The sequence below is a fragment of the Dermochelys coriacea genome, chromosome 9, assembly GCF_009764565.3.
Source record: "Dermochelys coriacea isolate rDerCor1 chromosome 9, rDerCor1.pri.v4, whole genome shotgun sequence".
Lineage (NCBI taxonomy): Eukaryota > Metazoa > Chordata > Testudines > Dermochelyidae > Dermochelys > Dermochelys coriacea.
In genome coordinates this window covers 9,629,187-9,652,140 of record NC_050076.1, presented here as the reverse complement: position 1 = coordinate 9,652,140, position 22,954 = coordinate 9,629,187, and the positions used below count along the sequence as shown (strand labels likewise).

The following is a 22,954-nucleotide window of genomic DNA, read 5'->3' as shown; positions in this document are numbered from 1 at the left end:
AGAGAGATGGATGGGAAAAGGAGTTCCAACAGATTTGCATTGCCAGTCTGTAACTAAACTCTACCTGAAAGAAGAGGCTATCTCCATATTGTCTCCAGAGGGCTTCAGATCTTGGCTTGTTCTGACAGTATTTTTCATATACTTGGAGATCCTCTTTCTGCAACAAAAAGAAAAGCTTACAAAACTCAGGAGGAAACAATTCATCGAATGTTGATCATTAACCAGATCTCCTCTACATCTTCTATTCCAAATACGTGAGATCGAATCAGTTCCTGGTAATAAGTCTCTATGGAAAAACCTATTGTAAAAACTATTTTTACTCTTTCAGATTTCATTACACTAGCAAGATTAGCTTGGGTGGATTGCTTGGGATAAGGAAGCTACAACGGGGGGGATGGGCGCATGATTGGACATGATGGACATGATGGGCGCAAGATTGGACAAATGACCAGGGAAGAGTATAAAAATATTGCTCGGACATGCAGGAATGAAATCAGGAACGCCAAATCACACTTGGAGTTGCAGCTAGCAAGAGATGTTAAGAGTAACAAGAAAGTTTTCTTCAGGTATGTTAGCAACAAGAAGAAAGTCAAGGAAAGTGTGGGCCCCTTACTGAATGAGGGAGGCAACCTAGTTACAGAGGATGTGGAGAAAGCTAATGTACTCAATGCTTTTTTTGCCTCTGTCTTCACGAACAAGGTTAGCTCCCAGACTACGGCACTGGGCAGCACACCATGGGGAGGAGGTGACCAGCCCTCTGTGGAGAAAGAAGTGGTTCAAGACTATTTAGAAAAGCTGGACAAGCACAAATCCATGGGGCCGGATGCGCTGCATCCGAGAGTGCTAGAGGAGTTGACGGATGTAATTGCAGAGCCATTGGCCTTTATCTTTGAAAACTCATGGTGATCGGGGGAGGTCCCGGACGACTGGAAAAAGGCTAATGTAGTGCCCATCTTTTAAAAAGGGAAGAAGTAGGATCCGGGGAACTACAGACCAGTCAGCCTCACCTCAGTCCCTAGAAAAATCATGGAGCAGGTCCTCAAGGAATCAATTCTGAAGCACTTAGAGGAAAGGAAAGTGATCAGGAACAGTCAGCATGGATTCACCAAGAGCAAGTCAGGCCTGACTAATCTAATTGCCTTCTATGATGAGATAACTGGCTCTCTGGATGAGGGGAAAGCAGTGGACATGTTGTTCCTGGACTTTAGCAAAGCTTTTGACATGGTCTCCCACAGTATTCTTGCCAGCAAGTTAAAGAAGTATGGGCTGGATGAATGGATGATAAGGTGGATAGAAAGCTGGCTAGATTGTCAGGCTCAACGGGTAGTGATCAATGGCTCCATGTCTAATTGGCAGCTGGTATCAAGTGGAGTGCCCCAAGGGTCGGTCCTGGGGCCGGTTTTGTTCAATATCTTCATAAATGATCTGGAGGATGGTGTGAATTGCACCCTCAGCAAGTTTGCAGATGACACTAAACTGGGAGGAGAGGTAGATACGCTGGAGGATAGGGATAGAATACAGAGGACCCTAAACAAATTAGAGGATTGGGCCCAAAGAAATCTGATGAGGTTCAACAAGGACAAGTGCAGAGTCCTGCACTTAGAACGGAAGAATCCCATGCACCGCTACAGACTAGGGACCGAATGGCTAGACAGCAGTTCTGCAGAAAAGGACCTAGGGGTTACAGTGGACGAGAAGCTGGATATGAGTCAACAGTATGCCCTTGTTGCCAAGAAGACCAATGGCATTTTGGGATGTATAAGTAGGGCATTGCCAGAAGATTGAGGGACATGATGATTCCCCTCTATTCAACATTGATGAGGCCTCATCTGGAGTACTGTGTCCAGTTTTGGCCCCACACTAGAAGAAAGATGTGAAAAAATTGGAAAACGTCCAGTGGATGGTAACAAAAATGATTAAGGGACTGGAACACATGACTTATGAGGAGAGGCTGAGGGAACTGGGATTGTTTAGTCTGCAGAAGAGGAGAATGAGGGGGGATTTGATAGTTGCTTTCAACGACTTGAAAGGGAGTTCCAAAGAGGATGGATCTAGGCTGTTCTCAGTGGTAGCAGATGACAGAACGAGGAGTAATGGTCTCAAGTTGCAGTGGGGGAGGTTTAGGTTGGATATTAGGAAAAACTTTTTCACTAGGAGAAGCACTGGAATGCGTTACCTAGGGAGGTGGTGGAATCTCCTTCCTTTGAAGTTTTTAAGGTCAGGCTTGACAAAGCTCTGGCTAGGATGATTTAGTTGGGGTTGGTTCTGCTTTGAGCAGGGGGTTGGACTAGATGTCCTCATGAGATCCCTTCCAACCCTAATATTCTATGATTCTATGAGTGCTTAGAATAAAGGGCTGGGAGTTGAGAAATTTCAGTTCAATTCTTGGCTCTGCCATAGTCAGACTGTGTGTAACTTTGAGCAAGCCAACTAGGCCCACATTTTCTCAAGTGGCCACTAAATTTGGCTTCCTCAATTTTTGGGTTCTGAACCTGAGACAGCTGCCACATGAGTACCCACTGCTCCCACTGACTTCACCTGTGAAAAAACTGACCCGGTGAGTCTCACATTGGGCACCAAAACTGCCTTTCATGAGTGGACATTTCTGAAAACGCTGCCTTGAATTCATGAAAGTTTGTGGTGTGCTTTGAGATCTTTGGAAGTGCAAGTATTACCATTATTTGATACAAACCTAACAATCTTGGCCAAGATTTTCAAAAGCAACTAGTAATTTTGTGTGTCTCTATTTTTGGATCCTTAACTTGATGCACCTGAAAGGGGCCTGATTTTTATAGGGCAGGTGTTCAGTACTTTCTTTAAAAATTAGGCTCCCTTATGTTCTCTCAAGTGGGGCATCCGAAACCACTGCACACTTTTGCAAATCTTGACCAACTTTTCTATAAGTCCCTAAAAGGGAATTACCATGACCTGAGTGATGATCTAAATGAACTAAGCAGCAATGTCTGAACACTGCAGGAAATCTAATAGAGTTTAGTTTAAATCCATAAGGGGGCTTTTCTTATCAAGAAACTTTTCCCTAGTCAGCCTTCAGAATTCTCTACCCTGAATGGTGCTGGAAGAATCCATCCTCCTGGGATTCAAGGCAGGAAAAGATGGATAATTACTTGGACACCAATGTTATTTTGCAGTATACAAGGGATTAGATAATCAGTAATGCAAATTCATATACACAATGCATGTAGTTCAATGGATTGGCACATAATAATACTTAGTATTTTTCTAGGGCTTTACATATTCAATGAAGTAGGTCATTCTTTCCCAATGTCACACAAGGCTAGGTCTACATGACAAACTTTTGCTGTTGCCAGTTATGTTTGCATAAAACAGTTGCAGTTATTATATCATTTGTAAGCATGCAAACTTGGCTCTTTGGGTCAGTGCTGTGCATATTCCCTAGGAGTGCTTATTCCGATGTACAGCGTAGCGCACCATAGGTAGGTATCCCAGTGTGCAACTCTCCACCGCCCAGTGCTCTGTCTGTTGGAAAGTTTTAGCAATGCATTGTGGGGCAGAAATGAGTTACGTAGGGGTGATTTGGACTGCAGAGTCAAGTTCCCACTTTGCAAACTTTCTGTAGCCCATAATACCATCTCTAACCCACAATTTTGGCTCCTAATGTTAAGATCCCACAAATCCTTGTGGGACTGGTCACTGTCTGCCATCTCTAACCAGTGGTGGATTAGCCACTGGGCCCATGCCCAACAGCCCTGGCCAACTGGGAAGTCCTAGAAAAAATCCGCCACAGGGTGGCAGCAGCCCAGACCCCTGGCCAAGTGGGTGGGGCAGGGGAAACCCCTATGCCCTGACCCCACTCCCTGGCAGCAGAGCAGGACAGGAAGAGGCGGGGAGGAGCAGGGGCTGGAAGAAGAGAAGCAGGGGCAGGGACTTGGGGGAAGGGGTGGAATGGAGGCAGGGCCGCAGGCAGAAGTGTTGGAGAGGGGCCCCAAGGCCAGAGGAAACTTTAATCTGCAGCTCTGCCTCTAACAGAAGCTTGGAGCCTGCAGAGCTCTGCATTATTGTCGTGAGCATTGTAAGCACAGGACACACAATCCTGTAGTATTTGCGGGCTGCAAGAAACCCCAGATCAGTGGGAAACATGATGATTTCCTGGAGGGTAGATTACTGTGGGACATAGTGAGAACCAATACAAAGTTATTAGTGGTGCTCACAGAGCAGCTGCAAATGGTGAAGCACCACTTCTGGGCCCAAGAACAAGCACTGACAGATGGGACCACATCATAACGCAGGCTTGGGATGATGAGCAGTGGCCAAGGAACTTTCAGATGGACAAGGCCACATTCCTGGATCTGTGTGCCAAGCTTGGTCCAGACAACCAGGGCAGGGACACCAAAATGAGAGCTGAACTGACCGTGGAGAAGCAAGTGATCACACCATGGACATTTGCAGTGCTGGATTGCTACCTGTCAGTGGGAAATCATTTTGGAGTTGGAAAATCCACTGCGGGGGCAATTGTCATGCAAGTGCAGGGCCATTAATCGTCTGCTGCTTTGAAGGACTGTAATTTTCAGCAACATGCAGGACAGAGTGGATGGATTTGCAGCAATGGGGTTCCCAAATTGCGGTGGAGCTATAGACGGCATGCACATCCCTATTTTGGCACCAGCGTACCTTCCACAGAGTACATCCAACAGAAAGGACTACTTTTCTATGGTTATGCAAGCATCAGTGCTCTATGGGATGGTGGTGAGATCTCCTCTTAGTGCTGCACGTCACTCTGTTAAAGCAGCAGGTCTGTGGCTCAGCACCAGAACGACTTCTGATAGGCCTGCTGCAGTTCCTTCACCTTCACGCTGTACCACCACTGATCCCTGTGGCACCCCTTCTTCTGCATCTCCCAGGCAATCCGCTCGTAAATGTCCTCATTTCTATGGCTGGTCTGTAGCTGTGCTTGCAGAGCCTCACCTCTCCACAAGCCCAGGAGATCCAATATCTCCTGCCTACTCCAGGCTGGAGCGCATCTGGAGCGTGCAAGCAGCATAGCCAGCTGGGCAGTTGCACACAACCGTGGAGAGCTGCTAGGTGCTTGCCAAGATGGACAATCAGAAAAAGGTATTTCAAAAATTCACAGGGTTTTAAAGGTGGGAGGTCTTCTGATCTCCATGACCACTAACCAGTGGAGTTCACAACTGTGACCAGAGCAGTCAGTACAGGGCACTGTAGAACAACTGCTGGAGGACTATTAGGGTCAACATAGGTCACTCATTGTCTACATCCATGCTGCATTGACCTCAGAACATGGACCATGGCTCCATGCCGCTCGGGGAGGTGCTGTTACTATGTCAGTGTATTGGCGAGCTATGGTCCATTGATGGGTGACAAATTTAAGTGTAGACACATGCACAACTAAGTCAATGCAAGGCGGGTTACGTCAACCTCACTCTGTAGCATAGATAGAGGCAGAAGCAGGAGTAAAATGCAGGAATTCCTGGCTCTCTGTCCTGTACTTAGTTCACTAGACAATGCTGCCTCTTTGGGGTTGGCAAGGAATTTCTCTCCAAGGAATAGTTTTTGGCAGGGATGTTGTGGGATTGTCACCTTTTAAGCTGGGATCACCCATTAGGCTCAGATACAGAGGGGACTGGGGAAGGCCAATGCCACCCTTCACTACGTTTCTATGATTATGCAATTGCAACCAAAGCAATATTAGTGATGCAATTTCAAAGTGAGGTTCAAACTTTCCTTTGCCTGAATAGGATTGTTTATGTATGTTGCCATGGAGGGAAAGTGGCAGTGGGTAGAGAACACAGAACTGAAAGGAATCAGAAAGGGTAATCAAGCATGACTACTTGCCCTTTGCCTAAAGAAAACAGATACGCTTCAGTGAGGGAGATGGTGATGTTCAATTCAAAAGCAGGAGCAGAGGGACAAACAACACGAAACAAAACTGTGTTCAAACTGGAGAAAGAAGGGAAAGCAATCATTAACCTATCAGTCACGTACCCTGATGTAGCAGCCCTCTGTGTAAACATCATACACAGCGCTGCACAAATCAAGGGGACACCAGCTCAGACAAATGTTCTGTGTCCTTAAAACTAGCCTTTCATTATGGCAAGGACTGAGAGTCGCATAGTCAGAAATGACAGGTTTCAGAGTAGCAGCCGTGTTAGTCTGTATTCGCAAAAAGAAAAGGAGTACTTGTGGCACCTTAGAGACTAACAAATTTATTAGAGCATAAGCTTTCGTGAGCTACAGCTCACTTCATCGGATGCATTTGGTGGAAAAAACAGAGGGGAGATTGATATACACACACAGAGAACATGAAACAATGGGTTTATCATACACACTGTAAGGAGAGTGATCACTTAAGATAAGCCATCACCAGCAGCAGGGTGGGGAAAGGAGGAAAACCTTTCATGGTGACAAGCAAGGTAGGCTATTTCCAGCAGTTAACAAGAATATCTGAGGAACAGTGGGGGGTGGGGTGGGGTGGAGTGGGGGGGAGAAATAACATGGGGAAATAGTTTTACTTTGTGTAATGACTCATCCATTCCCAGTCTCTATTCAAGCCTAAGTTAATTGTATCCAGTTTGCAAATTAATTCCAATTCAGCAGTCTCTCCTTGGAGTCTGTTTTTGAAGCTTTTTTGTTGAAGGATAGCCACTCTTAGGTCTGTAATCGAGTGACCAGAGAGATTGAAGTGTTCTCCAACTGGTTTTTGAATGTTATAATTCTTGACGTCTGATTTGTGTCCATTCATTCTTTTACGTAGAGACTGTCCAGTTTGGCCAATGTACATGGCAGAGGGGCATTGCTGGCACATGATGGCATATATCACATTGGTAGATGCGCAGGTGAACAAGCCTCTGATGGTGTGGCTGATGTGATTAGGCCCTATGATGGTGTCCCCTGAATAGATATGTGGACAGAGTTGGCAACGGGCTTTGTTGCAAGGATAGGTTCCTGGGTTGGTGGTTCTGTTGTGTGGTGTGTGGTTGCTGGTGAGTATTTGCTTCAGATTGGGGGGCTGTCTGTAAGCAAGGACTGGCCTATCTCCCAAGATCTGTGAGAGTGATGGGTCGTCCTTCAGGATAGGTTGTAGATCCTTGATGATGCGTTGGAGAGGTTTTAGTTGGGGGCTGAAGGTGATGGCTAGTGGCGTTCTGTTATTTTCTTTGTTGGGCCTGTCCTGTAGTAGGTGACTTCTGGGTACTCTTCTGGCTCTGTCAATCTGTTTCTTCACTTCAGCAGGTGGGTACTGTAGTTGTAGGAATTCATGATAGAGATCTTATAGGTGTTTGTCTCTGTCTGAGGGGTTGGAGCAAATGCGGTTATATCGTAGAGCTTGGCTGTAGACAATGGATCGTGTGGTATGATCTGGATGAAAGCTAGAGGTATGTAGGTAGGAATAGCGGTCAGTAGGTTTCCGATATAGGGTGGTGTTTATGTGACCATCGCTTATTAGCACCGTAGCGTCCAGGAAGTGGATCTCTTGTGTGGACTGGTCCAGGCTGAGGTTGATGGTGGGATGGAAATTGTTGAAATCATGGTGGAATTCCTCAAGGGCTTCTTTTCCATGGGTCCAGATGATGAAGATGTCATCAATGTAGCGCAAGCAGAGCAGGGGCATTAGGAGACAAGAGCTGAGGAAGCGTTGTTCTAAGTCAGCCATAAAAATGTTGGCATACTGTGGGGCCATGCGGGTATTCCATCTTTGTGTGGAATGTTGGTGTAGAGGGCTTCTACATCCATAGTCAGAAATGGAATTCCACAGGGGAATAATTAGGTCTGGGCTATTGATTCAGAGCCAGATCTTGAGCATCTCAAAGTTCAGGAATGTTCATTTCCAGGGTTTCCAACTCTATATATTTACATCATGGTCACCACTGTTGTATTTATAAGCCTTTGCTCTTCTATGGTGTTTCCTATCCAAGGATTTCAACGTGCTGTACAAACATTCTTTATATTTAGTGTGTTCAGGGCACATATGCACAACTCCAGTTAACTTTATTGGCAGCTGATGAGTGCCTGTATGTGAGGTAGGAATTTGGCCCTTAATGTATCATTCAGGGTGCCCTGAGGTTCAGCAGCTGACAGAAACCTTTCAAACAGCTTCATTTTCTATGTGCTTCCTCTCCCAAATAAGATAACCAACTACCTACTGCAACTGCTGGTTCCTCTTAATGCTCCTCTTGCTAGGGTTGGTAATACTGTCAGTAAGGACATAGTCATGCCAGGCATCTCTGGGCATCTCCTGCAAAGAGCTGAGATTCCCACATGATCTGACTTCCCTCCATTCCCACCTGATCTTCCCAGGGTCAGGCTCTAAGGATTCATCTACACTAAAGCTTTTTACCATGTGTCTTTTACGAAGTAGTGGCATGGCTGGCTCCAAACACGTGTCCAAACATGGTTACCATGCAGCAGTAACAACAGCAGTTCATTATGTTTCACCCTTTCCAGAGGTTCTGGCTGGCACATATTGCTGAATGGCTCACACCCTTTTGTTTTGGGTTTTTCTGCAGTATAGACAGAGCCCTCACCATGTCTGTGGCTTGGGAATCCCTCCATCCTCCCAGCTTTCTTTATGGTAGGACATCTATCATATGATAAGCATACCCGTACACATTAGAGGAATCCCACTGACTTTAACAGCATCCACTGTCCCATGTCCTATTGATACTGCTCTGTGGGATCAATCCTGCGAGATGTTAAGCACTCTGGCCCTAATCCAGCAAAGCACTCCAGTACATGCTTAACTCTAAGCATTTGAGTATCCCCATCCCAGACTTAAAATTAAGCACATGTTGAAATGGTTTGCTAGGTCAGGGTCAGAGTGATCAGCACTGGACAGGTACATGTCTCTGGGGCATTCTATCCCAGGCTGGCCTACTGTGGGACCACAGGCACCAACTGCTCCTGGTGCCCGTGGGTGCTCAACATCCCCTGCTCCCACCCAGACTCCACCCCTGCCCTGCCCCATTCCAACCCTTTCCCCAAAGTCCCCAGCCCAACTCTGCCCCCTCCCTGCCCCTACTGGACTCCTTCCCCAAATCCCCGCCCTGGCCCTGCCTCCTCCCCTAAGCGCAGCATTCCCGCTCCTCCCCACTCCCTCCCACAGCTTGTTCCGCTGCAAAACAGCTGTTTTGAGACAGCAAGTGCTTTGAGGAGAAGCGGGGACACAGCACACTCAGAGGAGGAGATGGAGGTGAGGTGAGCTGGGGTGGGGCGGAGTTGGGAGCTTGGCTGTCAGTGGGTGCAGAGCACCCACCAATTTTTCCCTGTGGGTGCTCCAGCCCCGGAGCACCCACAGAGTCGGTGCCTATGTGTGGGACCACATTTTGCCAGAATGCATTGATGCAAATGCAGCCGGGCAGTGGCTGCACAAACACTTTTGTGACGGCAGAAAAGCAGTTATGTGGACACAAACTCAGCCATGTTACTAGTGCCCCAAGTTACAAGGTGATCAAGCCTTTAACCAGTTACAAAATCAGGTTAAAAGTTGTCAGATCAGACTGGGCCACAGGGAGCATTCTTGAAAGAGTGTCCATCCAATAAAACCCACAACAGGCTGTATTCTACTCATTCGCTCATTGGGCTCGATCTGCTACTGTTTGGCTCTTGCTGGAGCTCCACTTTTCCTAGTGGGGCTTCCCCAGTGTAAAGCTGGAATAAGTCACCGGTGAATCAGCATGTTGTTTACTGGGCATGGATTATGAACAGTCTAAATAATCTGCAATCAACACTTTATGAACAGCACCTGTTGTGGTTTATTTGTCTGTAAAATGCCATCACAGTGTCATATAAATATGATTTCAGAGGGAATAAAGAATGGTAGCTGGCATGTTGAACGAATCTAATGAACTCTTTACTTGATTGAAACCTCAGTTCTTTACATACACTAGCTACCCATAATTTGGGCCCCAGTCCTGCTCCCTTTGAAGGCATTGTGAGTTTTCCCATTGACTTCAGTAGGTGCAGAATCAGACCTTATGTATTGTTTCACATATGGCAGGGGTCTCAAACACATGGCCCGTGGGGTTATTTTCTGCGGCCCGCCAGCTCCCCACGGCACCCCCGCAACCCCAGCATTTACCTAGAGCGGCTCTGGCCCGGTGCGCACCGCAGGCAGGGTAGGCGCCTTTCCTGCCCTGCCCCCACACTGCTCCAGGAAGCGGCCGGCACCTGGGGCAGGGTGTGGGGCACAGGGTTCTTTGTGTTGCCCTGGCTGCTCTTCCAGGTACCTCTACTGAAGGTCCCATTGGCCGGGAATGGGGAACCGCAGCCAATGGGAACTTCGGGGGAGGTACCTGGAAGAGCAGCCAGGGCAACACACAGACCCCTGTGCGCCCCACCTCCCCAGGACCCGGCCGCTTCCCGGTGCGGTGCGGTGCAGGGGCAGGGAAGGCAGGCAGGCAGGGAGGGAGCGTTCCCTGCCCCCGGTGCGTGGCGGGCCGGACCCGCCCTCCAAACCCCTCCTGCAGCCGAACCCCCTGCCCTGAGCCCTCTGCGGCACCCCACACCCCTCCTGCACCCTGACCCCCTGCCTTAAGCCCCCTGCCACACCCCTCCTGTAACCCAATCCCCTGCCCTGAGCCCCCTGTTGCACCGCACACCCCTCCTGCACCCCAACCCTCTGCCCTGAGCCCTCTGCTGTACCCCGCACCCCTCCTGAACCCCAACCCCCTTCCCTGAACCCCCTGCTGCACCCTGCACCCCTCTGTGCCCCAACCCACTGCCCTGAGCCCCCTGTGGCACCCTTCACCCTGACCCCGTGCCCCACCCTGCACCCCAACCCCCTGCCCTGACCCCCGATGCACTCCAACCCCCTGCTGCATCCTGCACCCCTCCTGCACCCCAAGGGGGCAGGCAGAGGGCGGAGTTGGGGTGGGAATTTCAGGGAAGGGGTTGGAATGGGGGCAGGGAAGGGGTGGGAAGAGGCAGGGCACGGGCCTCTTTTATTTTTTTTAAATAAAATCCTTCTTTTAAGAACCTGACTGATTTTTCCATTGTTCCATTCAGGGGTTTGGGTCTTTGATGATTTTTGTAACCATTTGGTTAGGGTATTATTCTCAAGTCTCCCCAGGAAAGGGAGGGTGTAGGGCTTGGGGGGATATTTTGGGGGAAGATGTCTCCAAGTGGTCTCTTTCCCTGTTCATTGTTTAAAATGCTTGGTGGTGGCAGCATACTGTTCAAGGACAAGGCAAAATTTGTACCTTGGGGAAGTTTTTAACTAAGCTGGTAAGAATAAGCTTAGAGGGTCTTTCATGCGGGTCCCCACATCTGTACCCTAAAGTTCAGAGTGGCGAAGGAACTCTGACAGTTTATTTCCACTCAGAAGGAGCTTCACGTTCAATAGCAGCCCTTTCAAATTTTACCCTGTGCCAAAGCAAACACGGCTGTAACTACAGGAGCAAGCCAGAAGCCTTTTCTCAGTGGGGAGAAGCGGAAAGCTGCCAAATCACAGGGAACACAAACACACAGCCACATTTCTGTCTGCGCCTCTCCCTGGGTACAGACCTGTTTTCTTGGCGCTGGTGTGGCTCCTTCTAAAAACAGCCCAACACCAGGGAAAGTCCTTGAATCAGAAGAGTTACTGTGTCAGAAAGGCGATTCCCAGAGTGAGAATTTTACTCTTACTGAGGGATTTGAATTAGGACGTGTAGAAAAAGTCTGATGTGACCTCTTATTCAATAGATTGTTTTACTGGTTTATTTGATTGGTTCATAGAAGCTGACAGATAGAAAAGACAAAGGGTCTGATTTTCTTTTCACTTTACACCAATTACACCAGGTAACCCCATTAGCATCACTGATTTATGCTGGTGTATGTGAGAGGGGAATCAAGCCCAAAGTCTTGTTGTTCACAGAGAAGGGCCGCAAGCCGAAAATTTAAATCCAGATTTTGCAGTTAGTGGATCTTCGGACCAGAGCTTTCCCTCTGGCCCATTATAAAGACAAGGGACATTTGCAAAATTGGGATCCTTAGTTGGTTTTCGAACACCTCAAAGTTCTGGGCTGTTTGGACCTGAGGTTTGCATTAGTCCAATCTCTGCTATCGACATCAGTAGGAGTTTTGCCCAGTTAGGACCTCAATCTGCCCCTTACACTATAGATTGTTTTATGCTTTAGTGGCTGTTTTCATTCATTACAATTAACACTGACGGTAAGAAGTCGCTTAGAAAAACAGGTATTTTATTGGTTTTTATTACTAAAACCCTTTGGGTCTGAATATTTGTCATGAATCCAATAGTGAAGGGCCTAATTAACTTCACTTAATTATAATTAGGGTCTAATTATAGAAGTATAATAGTCCCATTAGTAATATTCCCCTCATCCCAAACAACTTTATAAATTATGGGCCTGCTTTTCAGAAGTGTTGAATACCCACAATTCCAGTTGCAGTCTTTGGGAACAAAGAGTGCTCAGCACCTTTGAAAATTAAGATATGTACGTTTCACCCACACAGATATCTATATAGTCCTTAATACAGGAATTCCTTCATGTACCATGGAAATGTAGCCACCCCTGGGGTGGGATGCAACAGACTGTCAGACAGTTGGATGATATTAGAACAATGGGAGTAGGAAAGGTTATGACCAAAGATGATAGGGCAAATCTCATCTCTTATGAAAAATAGCATGGGATCTTTAATAGTTACTTAGAGCAGAAAAGAACTTGACTTTTAACATCCCAATCAAAAGAACCAAGCAGAGTAAACTGCATGGAACAAAATTTGGGTACAGTTATGCAAACCCTTACTCATGAGAGTAATTCCGTTGTCTTTAATGGAATACTTTAACTGAATCAGCATTACTCACATGCGTAAATGATTGCACAATTGGGCCCTTTATCCCAGATGGACAGAAGGCTAAATCAACTCTCTTAGAATCTGAACCTGTAGCTCAGGGATCTCAAACACATGGCCTGCGGGGTTATTTTCTGTGGCCCACCAGCTCCCTCCGGCACCTTCGCCCCCATGGCATTTACCTAGAGCAGCTCCGGCCCAGCGCGCACCGGGGGCAGGGCAGGCTCCCTTCCTGCCCTGCCCTGCCCTGCCCCCACGCCACTCCGGGAAGTGGCCGGGACTTGGGGGCACAGGGGTCTGTGTGTTGCCCTGGCCACTCCTCTAGGTACCTCCCCCGAAGCTCCCGTTGGCCGCGGTTCCCTGTTCCCAGCCAATGGGAGCTTCGGGGGAGGTACCGGGAGGAGCGACAAGGGCAACACACAGACCCCTGTGTCCCGCCCCCGACCCCAGGTCCCGGCCGCTTCCCGGAGCGGCACGGGGGCAGGACAGGCAGGCAGGGAGGGAGCATGTCCTGCTCCCAGTGTGCGCCGGGCTGGACCTGCCCCCCAAACCCCTCCTGCAGCCGAACCCCCAGCCCTGAGCCCCCTGCTGCACCCCACACCCCTCCTGCACCCTGACCCCCTGCCTTAAGCCCCCTGCTGCACCCCTCCTGCAACCCAACCCCCCGCCCTGAGCCCCCTGCTGCACCCCACACCCCGACCCCCTGCCCTGAGCCCCCTGCTGCACACCGCACCCCTCCTGCACCCCAACCCCTGCCCTGAGCTGCCTGCCGCACCCCACACCCTGACCCCTTGCCCCACCCTGCACCCCAACCCCCTGCCCTGAGCCCCCTGATGCACCCCACACCCCTCCTGCTCCCCAACCCCCTGCTGCACCCTGCACACCTCCTGCACCCCCTGGAGGCAGGCAGGGGGAAGAGTTGGGGTGGGAATTTCAGGGAAGGGGTTAGAATGGGGGAAGGGAAGGGATGGGAAGAGGCGGAGCAGGGGCAGGGCCTCACGGAAGGGGTGGCGTGGGGGCAGGGCCGGGCCAGCGGTGGGGGTGGTGGTCAGTGGTGCGGCACTCGGGCCAACGTACTAGTCCTCATGTGGCCCACGTGGTCATTTGAGTTTGAGACCACTGCTGTAGCTCTTGAAAGTCCAACTAGTCTGAAAGCAATGTCTAACACACCATGCTAATTTTCCCAATATAGCCCGGAGAACACTGGTCCCAGATAAGGGAACTGCTTTGAAAAGCAAAATCTTCTCATGGTTTTCAACCCCTTTTTCTTGGTCAAACCCTCTATTTTTAATAAACTAACATGTTTTAAGACCAGTGTGTCTTAATCACGTTAACTACTTTTTAGTTTCCTTGGAGTAGAAGGCAGGCTGTTTTCCCACACACATAATTCCTGATTACTGTGTAAGGCCATGCAGATCAGCCTTAAATATTCAGTAAACAGCAGTTAGTGGCTTGTTAAAGAAAAATTAACAGCCAGATGGTTTTAGGAACATCAATAATCATCACACACGGTTTTGCCTGATAGACCCCAATAACCAAGGAAATGGAAAACCCAGCTGACGACATTGTGACACAGAACTGCTGAGCGTGTCACAATCTTTTGTGGTTAATAGAACACTTTCACAAGCTTCCTGTTCTGAACACAATACCCTGGTTTTGTGAGTTCGTCAGAGCAAGAAAGTGTTCAGGAGGAAACCGGCAAAGTAACTTTTGGGAATAACTGCACTGCAAGTACGACCAGCTTCTGAAGTGTCACTTAGAACAATAAGGCTGTGCTAAATAATGCAGGACTTGAGAAAGCTGGCAGGGGAGCTGGAATTACAGGTGGTTACCCACAAGGAGCCATTTTCTTAACTTGCGCTTCACCTTAGCGTGTAAGTCAAGCAAAGGCAGACGTTGCTATATGAATGTTGGGCTGCCCAATGCAAAGAAACAGCACTGCCTGGTAACCTTGGACTTTCCAGTGAGTGGGGCTCACTTCACAGGCTTAAACAATCAGTTACCACCACAATACAAAAGTACAGGAGACCCCTGCTGATGGGTAGATTCCTTGTTTATTCAGGTGGAATATTGTGTACAGTTCTGGTCACCCGTGTTCAAGAAAGATGAATTCAAACTGGAACAGATGCAGAGAAAGGCTAGTGAGATAATCAAGGCAATGGAGAGCCTATGCATATGTCAACTCTGCAGTTAAAAATCTGCAGTTGGTCCATGCCAGGTGACTCAGCTCACGGAGCTCAGGCTGTGGGGCTGTTTCATTGCGGTGTAGACTTCCGAGCTAGGGCTGGAGGCCAGGCTCTAGGACCCTGCATGGTGGCAGGATCCTGCATGGTGGCAGGATCCCAGAGCTTGGGCTGCAGCCTGAGTTGTAATGTCTACACTGTAATCAAACAGTAGCCCAAGTCCAAGCCCTGCGAGCCCAAGTCAGCTGGTGTGGGCCAGCCACATGTTTTTAATTGCAGTGTAGACATAGCTTAAAAGAGGTTGGCTTGGTTAGCCTAGCAAAACAAAGGCTGAGAAGGGCTATGATTGCTCTCTGTAAATACATCAAAGGGTTAAACAGCAGGGAGGGTGAAGAACTATTTAAGTCATCATGAATACAATTAGAAGGAGGTTTCTAACCATCAGAGGAGAGAGGCTCTGGAATAGCTTCCCAATAGGAGTAGTGGAGCAAATAACCTAAATAGCTTGATAAATTTATGAATGGGATTATATTATGGGGTTGTCTCTGATAACAGGGGACTGGACTCTGTGATCCAAGAGGTCTCTTCCAGTCCTACATTCCTAAAGATTGCTGAATTCTGTGAACAAGTAAGAACCCAATCTCATCTAAATTAGTGGTAAAACTCCCATTGCTTCAAAGGGAGCAAGCCACAGACCTGATACAGTTCCACTGCCTCAGGGAGAAGGCAGGATTCCAGGGGTGGCTCTAGGAGGATGAGCTTCCTGTACCCTGTGGAGCTCAACATCTTTGAGCTTGACGGGATAGGGCCTGGGTGGAGCCAGAGGATCTGCTGCTGAGCCATTCTCTTACCTGTGGTGGGGCTGTGTTTGGGATGCACAGGGCTACTGTGACCATGGAGTTGCCTGGGGCCAGTGTCAGGATCCCTTCCTGTCACCAAGGCAACCAAAAGGATCCAATTTAAAAATCTACATTAATTAACAGCATCAATCTTTTCTAGACTTGGGCTCAATCCAGCAGCATTTAGTACGTGATTGTGCCTCATTCACACAAGCAGTTCCATGGATGCGAATGGGATCATTCAGGTGAGTGTAGGCCAAGCCACTTGTGTAAGCAAGTGCTGTAGGACCAGACTCTTGGTTTTATACAAACCCATTCTTTACTTACTCTTTTTAAAAAGCACCGACCAAGAAGCTCAGGGTTCTCAATGCAATTTTCCAGCTCCTTAAGGAAAATTCTGAGAGGGAGAGAGGAAAGGCATTTCCAAGAGATCAATACATTTACACGGTAGGGGGATATGACACTCTTGAACCCCCATATTCACCACTGTGATATGATTATATGTTTTGTACAAAGTATGCCCTTGTGAGATAAAGTCACAATTTGCTGAAACTCATTGTTCTGTCAACATAAGTATATCACCATTGTATATGAAGTTATAAGATTTTGCTATATGGTTGTTATTGAAATATGTTGTGTGTCTGGGAGACATCCACAGCTAGCTCTCCCGTGGCAACAAGGGAGTGGCTCACACTTAGATGGGTGTTAAGCGACCATCACCAGCCATTGATCAGCCGGGGAATTGTAAACAAGAGATTTACAATTCAATAAGAGACAGTTGCTCAAGCGCTACAATGGGGATTGCTTAAGTCTGTGACTCAGCAAGGTATCAGGACATGTGATGCTTGACTCCATGTTTGAGCCAGTATTTTTTCAGGCACATGAACTGAGTATAAAATAAGGGACAGTGGCATCATGAGCCCACCTTTCTCCTCCCCCACCTATTCTGAAGGCAACAAGAATGTTTGGAAGAAAAGACTTTGAACGGGGAGATTTGTCCCAGGCTGAGCAGGGAATTCAGCCTGTGTATTAAGAACTGTGAACCACTTACAACACCTAGTGGGGTGAAAAAAACTGCTTGGTTCCAATCTTGCTTAGTCTGATAAAGTTTAGGATTTAGACTGTGATTTTATCTTTTATTTCTTATGTAACCAACTTTGTCCTCTACACCTCACACTTTTAATCACTTAAAATCTACCTTTCTGTAGTTAATAAACTAATTTTAATGTTTCAACTTTACCAGTGAGTTTGCCTAAAGTGCTTGGGAAATCTGCTCAGATTACAAAGGCTGGTGCATGTCCACTATCCTTTGCAGAAGTGGCGAACTAATTAATGAGCTTGCATTGTTCAAGAGAAGGTCTTGAGCAGTGTAAGATGGTACATTTCTGGGGTGTAAGGCTGGGGGGATTTGTTGGAGTCTCCCTGTGTATAGTTCATGAGTGGCTTAGAGAGCATTCACGCAATTTAGCTGTATGTTGTTGGCTGAGTGATCACAGTGCCTGGAGGAATTTTCTGCTTGTCACGAGCATAGCATTGCAAGAGACAGCCCAGGCTGGAGAGTTAAGGGGTCACAGCTGTCCACAGTTCCAGGTTGTACCCGGGGGTCTGTCACAGGAGGCCCCATCTAAATCTAGAAATAGGCGCTGTGGTTCCCTCGCAAAGGAGATTGGTGAAAAACCATGAGGTCTCTGATCCAACTATTGGAGATATACATTATTGGGGGTGTGGTGGGGAGGGGCCCTTTGGAGAAATGGGGCCCTTTTCAGAGTTTGGTGTTTGAATCAGACAGTTGTTGGACCACGCTTTAATCTGCTAGTAATGGGGTTATGATCTGTCTGGGTCCCATAGCCATTGAGGGTCCAGTTCCAGTTAGGTGGCCCAACCTTCTGTTTCTCAGTTGGTTCTGAAGGGATGTAGGAGCAGAGAGGGCAAAGGGGTGCAGAGTACATGCAGTTGGACTCAGTAATCCATCAGGGCCAAAATGCTATATATGAAAGCAAGGAGTGGGAGTTTAGGGCCAGATCCAAAGCCTATTCAAGTCAGTGGGAGTCTTTTCACTGACTTTGATAGACTGTAAATCAGGCCTTTAAGTGTGGGGAGAGACAAGGCTTAGGGGAAGGCTGAATGTCTCTTTCCTGCTTGAACCCCAGAAAGGGAAGAACTTTCATTTTAAAAACTAATGGATAAAGCTGGAAAACATAAGGACTTTTATTGGAATAATTATTATACCTTGGAAAATGGGAGGGACTTTTCTTGTTTTGTTCATCCAGTTGTTACACCTTACTCATACCTCCTCTATACAAGGAAATTTTGAAATCCCTGCTGTTGCTAATGTCAGTTCTGCAGCACTGGGGTTAGCAACAGTAAGAAAATTTTAATATATTTCTTCAATCTCCTGAAAGGACATTGAACATACTTTAATCTTGTCTATTAAATTAGTGTTTTCAGCACGAATTCAGCTGCACTGATTGCTGACAACAGATGTCAGCAACTGGTATACTTCCCAGTGTAGACAAGGATTTTGGAGTGGGCATCATAGATGAACATTTGACAGATGTAAACACCTAGCAAGGAGTGCAACAAATCAGATTATAGCTACTAGTAATGGGAAGACATAAAGACAGGAAAAATTAGGCTGAATATTAGGAAAAATTTCCTGACAGCAGAGGAAAATTAGAGTCTTGTCTAATAAAAGGCTGCAGGATTTGTTTCCACAACATCTATTATGTTCCAAGGAAAGGGGTAAAAGACTTCTCACAAGGGACATTTAAAACAACTGAAGTTAGGACAAACCATATTGCATGCATAACAGGGTACAAGCCTACACTGACAAGGAGATTAATCAGATGACCCCAGGGGTCTTTTACATTGTGCATGATTCTACAGTGGGAGGTGCACACATAGGTAAGGTGAGGACTACATTTCTTGGCTGCTTATTTGTGGGAGAAATAAAGCATTGTATGTAATAGCTTATTCATTAAAGTGTAGATTACTAGACAGTAAGCACGTGCCTGTTGTGGAATTCATAGATTTCCTGGAGGTTGCCAAAAAGAACTTCCTTTTTGTTCTGAAGAGCCAATGGGATCAGATGAATTAAGTCAGGATTGTCCATTTCTGAAGCATAGCCCTGTGGAGAGTGAAAAAAACAATAGGCCAGTTTTCATCAGGAAAAATAAATACTGTCCTTGATCCACTGAGACATTTAATATGGTGATACTGTCACTAAGTACTGCTCATAATTACACAGTCTGACTCAGATCCTGTTTGCTCTTTGTTTTCTAAGTATGGCGAGGTCAAATTGAGTTGGTTCATGGTGGTTTCCCATACTAGCACTTCTCTGGTGGCCCATCAGTTCCTGTTGATTTTAAGTTTCCATTGTGTACCTAGCCCTCAGAGTCATGATGATACTGTTCCAATCCTGACATGAGGCGGGGCTGAGTCTACAGACAGAATGAAAAAACAGTTCTGAGGGTACATCTGTGCTTCGAGCTGAAGGTGTAATTTTCTCTTTGAGGAAACATACCAAGGTTAGCTCTGATCAAGTTAGTACACTAAAACTGAAGTGTAGCTGTAGCGGTGGGAGCAGCAGGAGGGGCTAGCCACCCAAATGTGATCCCATCCAAGATGCCAAGTACGTACCTGGGCAGCTAGCCCCTCCTGCCACTGTGATTGCCATGGCTACGCTTCTATTTTTAGTGTGCTAGCTCAATCAAAGCTAACAAAGGTATGTATCCTTGAGCTGGAAAATACCTCCAGCTCGAAGCATAAAACCTAAAAGTTGACCCTGCCCTGTTGGAAGGGAAGGCCTTAAGCATAACAGGGTCCTTGTAGTTCTGCTGCACAGGGCTCTCCACACAGGAGGGTTATGTTTGTTGGGGTTTATTTGGATTTTTACAAACTATACAAGAAGAGCACTCTGGGAGCACTTGACGGGCTTTTAAAAATACACTACTAAACCAGTAAACAGACTCGTCAATTCCCCCAGTGCAAATCAAATAACGAAGAAACAAGATAGGGTATGTCTAAACTACCTGCCGGATCGGCGGGCAGCGATCAAACCAACGGGGATCGATTTATCGCGTCTAGTCTAGAGGCGCAGGCAGAGTCGACGGGGGAGCGGCAGCAGTCGACTCACCAAGGTGAAGACACCACGGTAAGTCAATCTAAGTATGTCGACTTCAGCTACGTTATTCACGTAGCTGAAGTTGCGTAACTTAGATTGATCCCCTCCCACCCCCCAGTGTAGACCAGGGCATAGGTATGAAAGAAGTTAGTCAATCCCACACACAGTTCCCAAAGTCCCACACAGCCACCACCAACAACTCTACCCAACACCTATTTTCTCACAGACCCTGGAGAACAGGTGGGCCTTTCAGTGCACTCTGAAGGCCGCCAAACTCAGGCTGTTACAGACCTAAGGAAGACGTGAGTTCCAAAGGGGCAAGGGCCTGAGGCCCTAGTAGACAACAGCCAGCCAGCTGCCCTGCTGAGAAGTAGCCAGTACATAGATCTGCCACTGTACGTGGACCACAGACCCAAGCCCCACACAGAGGGAGCACACAGGGGCTTTAATAATAGGTAGGGTCCATGTCTTGTATTAGCACCAGAAGAATGGCTATACAGCTGCTCTATGCCTAGACACTGGATTGGGGGAAGGAGTTTTTTCCTCTCAGCCATACTTAGATCATCTGTGCAAAGCTCATTTACTTAAGTTTGGCGCAATGAAGTTTAGCATTTGGTCCTACGACAGGTGTGAATTACCCTCATTCATCTCAACGGAGATGGTTTTGTACGAGAGATGATCTAGTTCTCAAGGAATTATTCTGGGGAAGTTCTGTAGCCCGTGTTATACATAGGCTTGTAAGGATTCGATTTTTTATCAGTAAATGTCAGTAAGCATCGATTTCACCATACATATAACAACAACAAATATTTCCCTCAATAATAGTCGAAATTTACAAATATGCCAAGTAAGAAAAATGCTGCTTGAGAATTTATTAGTCAAAATCCAGTGATTTAGACTTTTGAATTGGGCTTGGTACAAACGTACTAGCAAATGAATAGTAAACAAAAAGTACGATCTGTTGATTTAAGTACTTGGTATATTTTGACGTGTGACATTGACAATTTGTGTTTCAATGGTTTATGAGACTCTAACTTTTTGAATCTCAGTGTCTACTGTCATTAAATAACTGCCTGAACCACCCATACTTTCATGCCACTGTGAACATTTAAATAGATAAAAATCTAAACAAATGCTTAAAAATAATCAAAATTATTTAAAAAAAGAAATCAGATTCATAGAATCATAGAATATCAGGGTTGGAAGGGACCGCAGGAGGTCATCTAGTCCAACCCCCGGCTCAAAGCAGGACCAATCCCCCAACTAAATCATCCCAGCCAGGGCTTTGTCAAGCCTGCCCTTAAAAACCTCTAAGGAAGGAGATTCCACCACCTCCTTAGGTAACCCATTCCAGTGCTTCACCACCCTCCTAGTGAAAAAGTTTTTCCTAATATCCAATCTAAACCTCCCCCACTGCAACTTGAGACCATTACTCCTTGTTCTGTCATCTGCCACCACTGAGAACAGTCTAGATCCATCCTCTTTGGAACCTCCTTTCAGGTAGTTGAAAGCAGCGATCAAATCCCCCCTCATTCTTCTCTTCCGCAGACTAAACAATCCCAGTTCCCTCAGCCACTCCTCATAAGTCATGTGCTCCAGCCCCCTAATCATTTTTGTTGCCCTCCGCTGGACTCTTTCCAATTTTTCCACATCCTTCTTGTAGTGTAGGGCCCAAAACTGGACACAGTACTCTAGATGAGGCCTCACCAGTGCCGAATAGAGGGGAATGATCCTATAAATCCTCTACATTTTTATAAAAAAAAACCAACAGGATGTAGACTCTGAAGCCTGATCGTGATGTTTCCAAGTTAACATTGTTAACTATTTCACTGCTGATCCTTTTATGAGAAACATCCTGCTCCACAGTTTTTGTGGCAGAACTTGAATAGGGCACCACGACTGCCTCCCTAACCTAACTCCTGAAGTAAAATACGTAGAATAGCCTTAATTCTTCACCTTCTTGGCAGAAGTGCCTTATAATGGAAAACCTGTGCCTTCTAAACAAGGAATGGGAGTTGTGAGTGCTCGGCACTTCACACAGAGTATCCTATAAAGGGAAAAAAAATCACTGCAAAGAGTAAGCTTATTACTCATTCATTAATAACTCAGAAGATAAATACTAGAAGTTTGCACAGAAGCATTCATCTTACCTCTATTATACTTTGAAGTTCTTCTACATAAACCCGCTCCGTTTCTATAAGTTCATTTATAATATGGCTAAAAGAAAAAGAGAGAAAAAGGGTTATAATAGTTACCAATGTTGCAAAGCACAAAATATCTGTTCCTTTTATATCACCACCTCTGGGCTATCCCCAAATAATCTATGACAGCAAAGGTATCTCGCTCTTCAACACATAAGCAGATAAGCTTAGAAGGGCCAAGTATCCATAGATTCATAGATACTAAGGTCAGAAGGGACCATTCTGATCATCTAGTACGACCTCCTGCACAACGCAGGCCACAGAATCTCACCTACCCACTCCTACGAAAAACCTCACCTATGTCTGAGCTATTGAAGTCCTCAAATCGTGGTTTAAAGACTTCAAAAAGCAGAGAATCCTCCCTCAAGTATTCCATTGGGTTGGTATATTTCTCCAACTCAGTTTTAATTTCTCCTCTGTTTAAAATGCATCTTGATTATTTCTGTCACTTTTAGATCTATCTGGGTTACCCTGAGGTTGCTCTGGTGGGGAGGGGAAGAAAAGAGATTTCCTCTGATAGTTTCAGCAATAACATGTTAATAGGAAATAAGACAGAGGACTTTGTCTTCCTAGGTTAGGCTTATTTAATTTCTGTTTTGTTTCCATGTTATAAAATAAGAAGAAAAACTAATGATGTTTTCTCCCCAATGCACATGGAACCAATTACGTCAACATAAATTTGTAATGTAGACCTGGCCTCAATGGATAAAAGGCACTTGGGGTGTTAACTGAGAGGCAGCTAGGGGAGGTCAGCACTTTATATACCCTACAGCCTCCCACCAACCATAGTTGACCTTGCCTAGTTTACCTTGCAGGAAAACA

At 46.6% G+C, this 22,954-nt stretch overlaps 1 protein-coding gene across 1 annotated transcript in view; it reads right to left on the bottom strand.

Annotated features, from left to right (window-relative positions):
* The window catches only part of MCF2L2 (MCF.2 cell line derived transforming sequence-like 2), a 306,265-nt gene that overhangs the window by 51,408 nt on the left and 231,903 nt on the right, over nt 1-22,954 (bottom strand). The window contains exons 17-20 of the mRNA XM_038416040.2: nt 22,082-22,148; nt 18,820-18,935; nt 16,136-16,205; nt 65-157 (exon numbers count right to left, since the gene is read on the bottom strand). Of these exons, the coding sequence (XP_038271968.1) occupies nt 65-157; nt 16,136-16,205; nt 18,820-18,935; nt 22,082-22,148 (346 nt within the window). The remainder of the gene's footprint in view (nt 1-64; nt 158-16,135; nt 16,206-18,819; nt 18,936-22,081; nt 22,149-22,954) is intronic.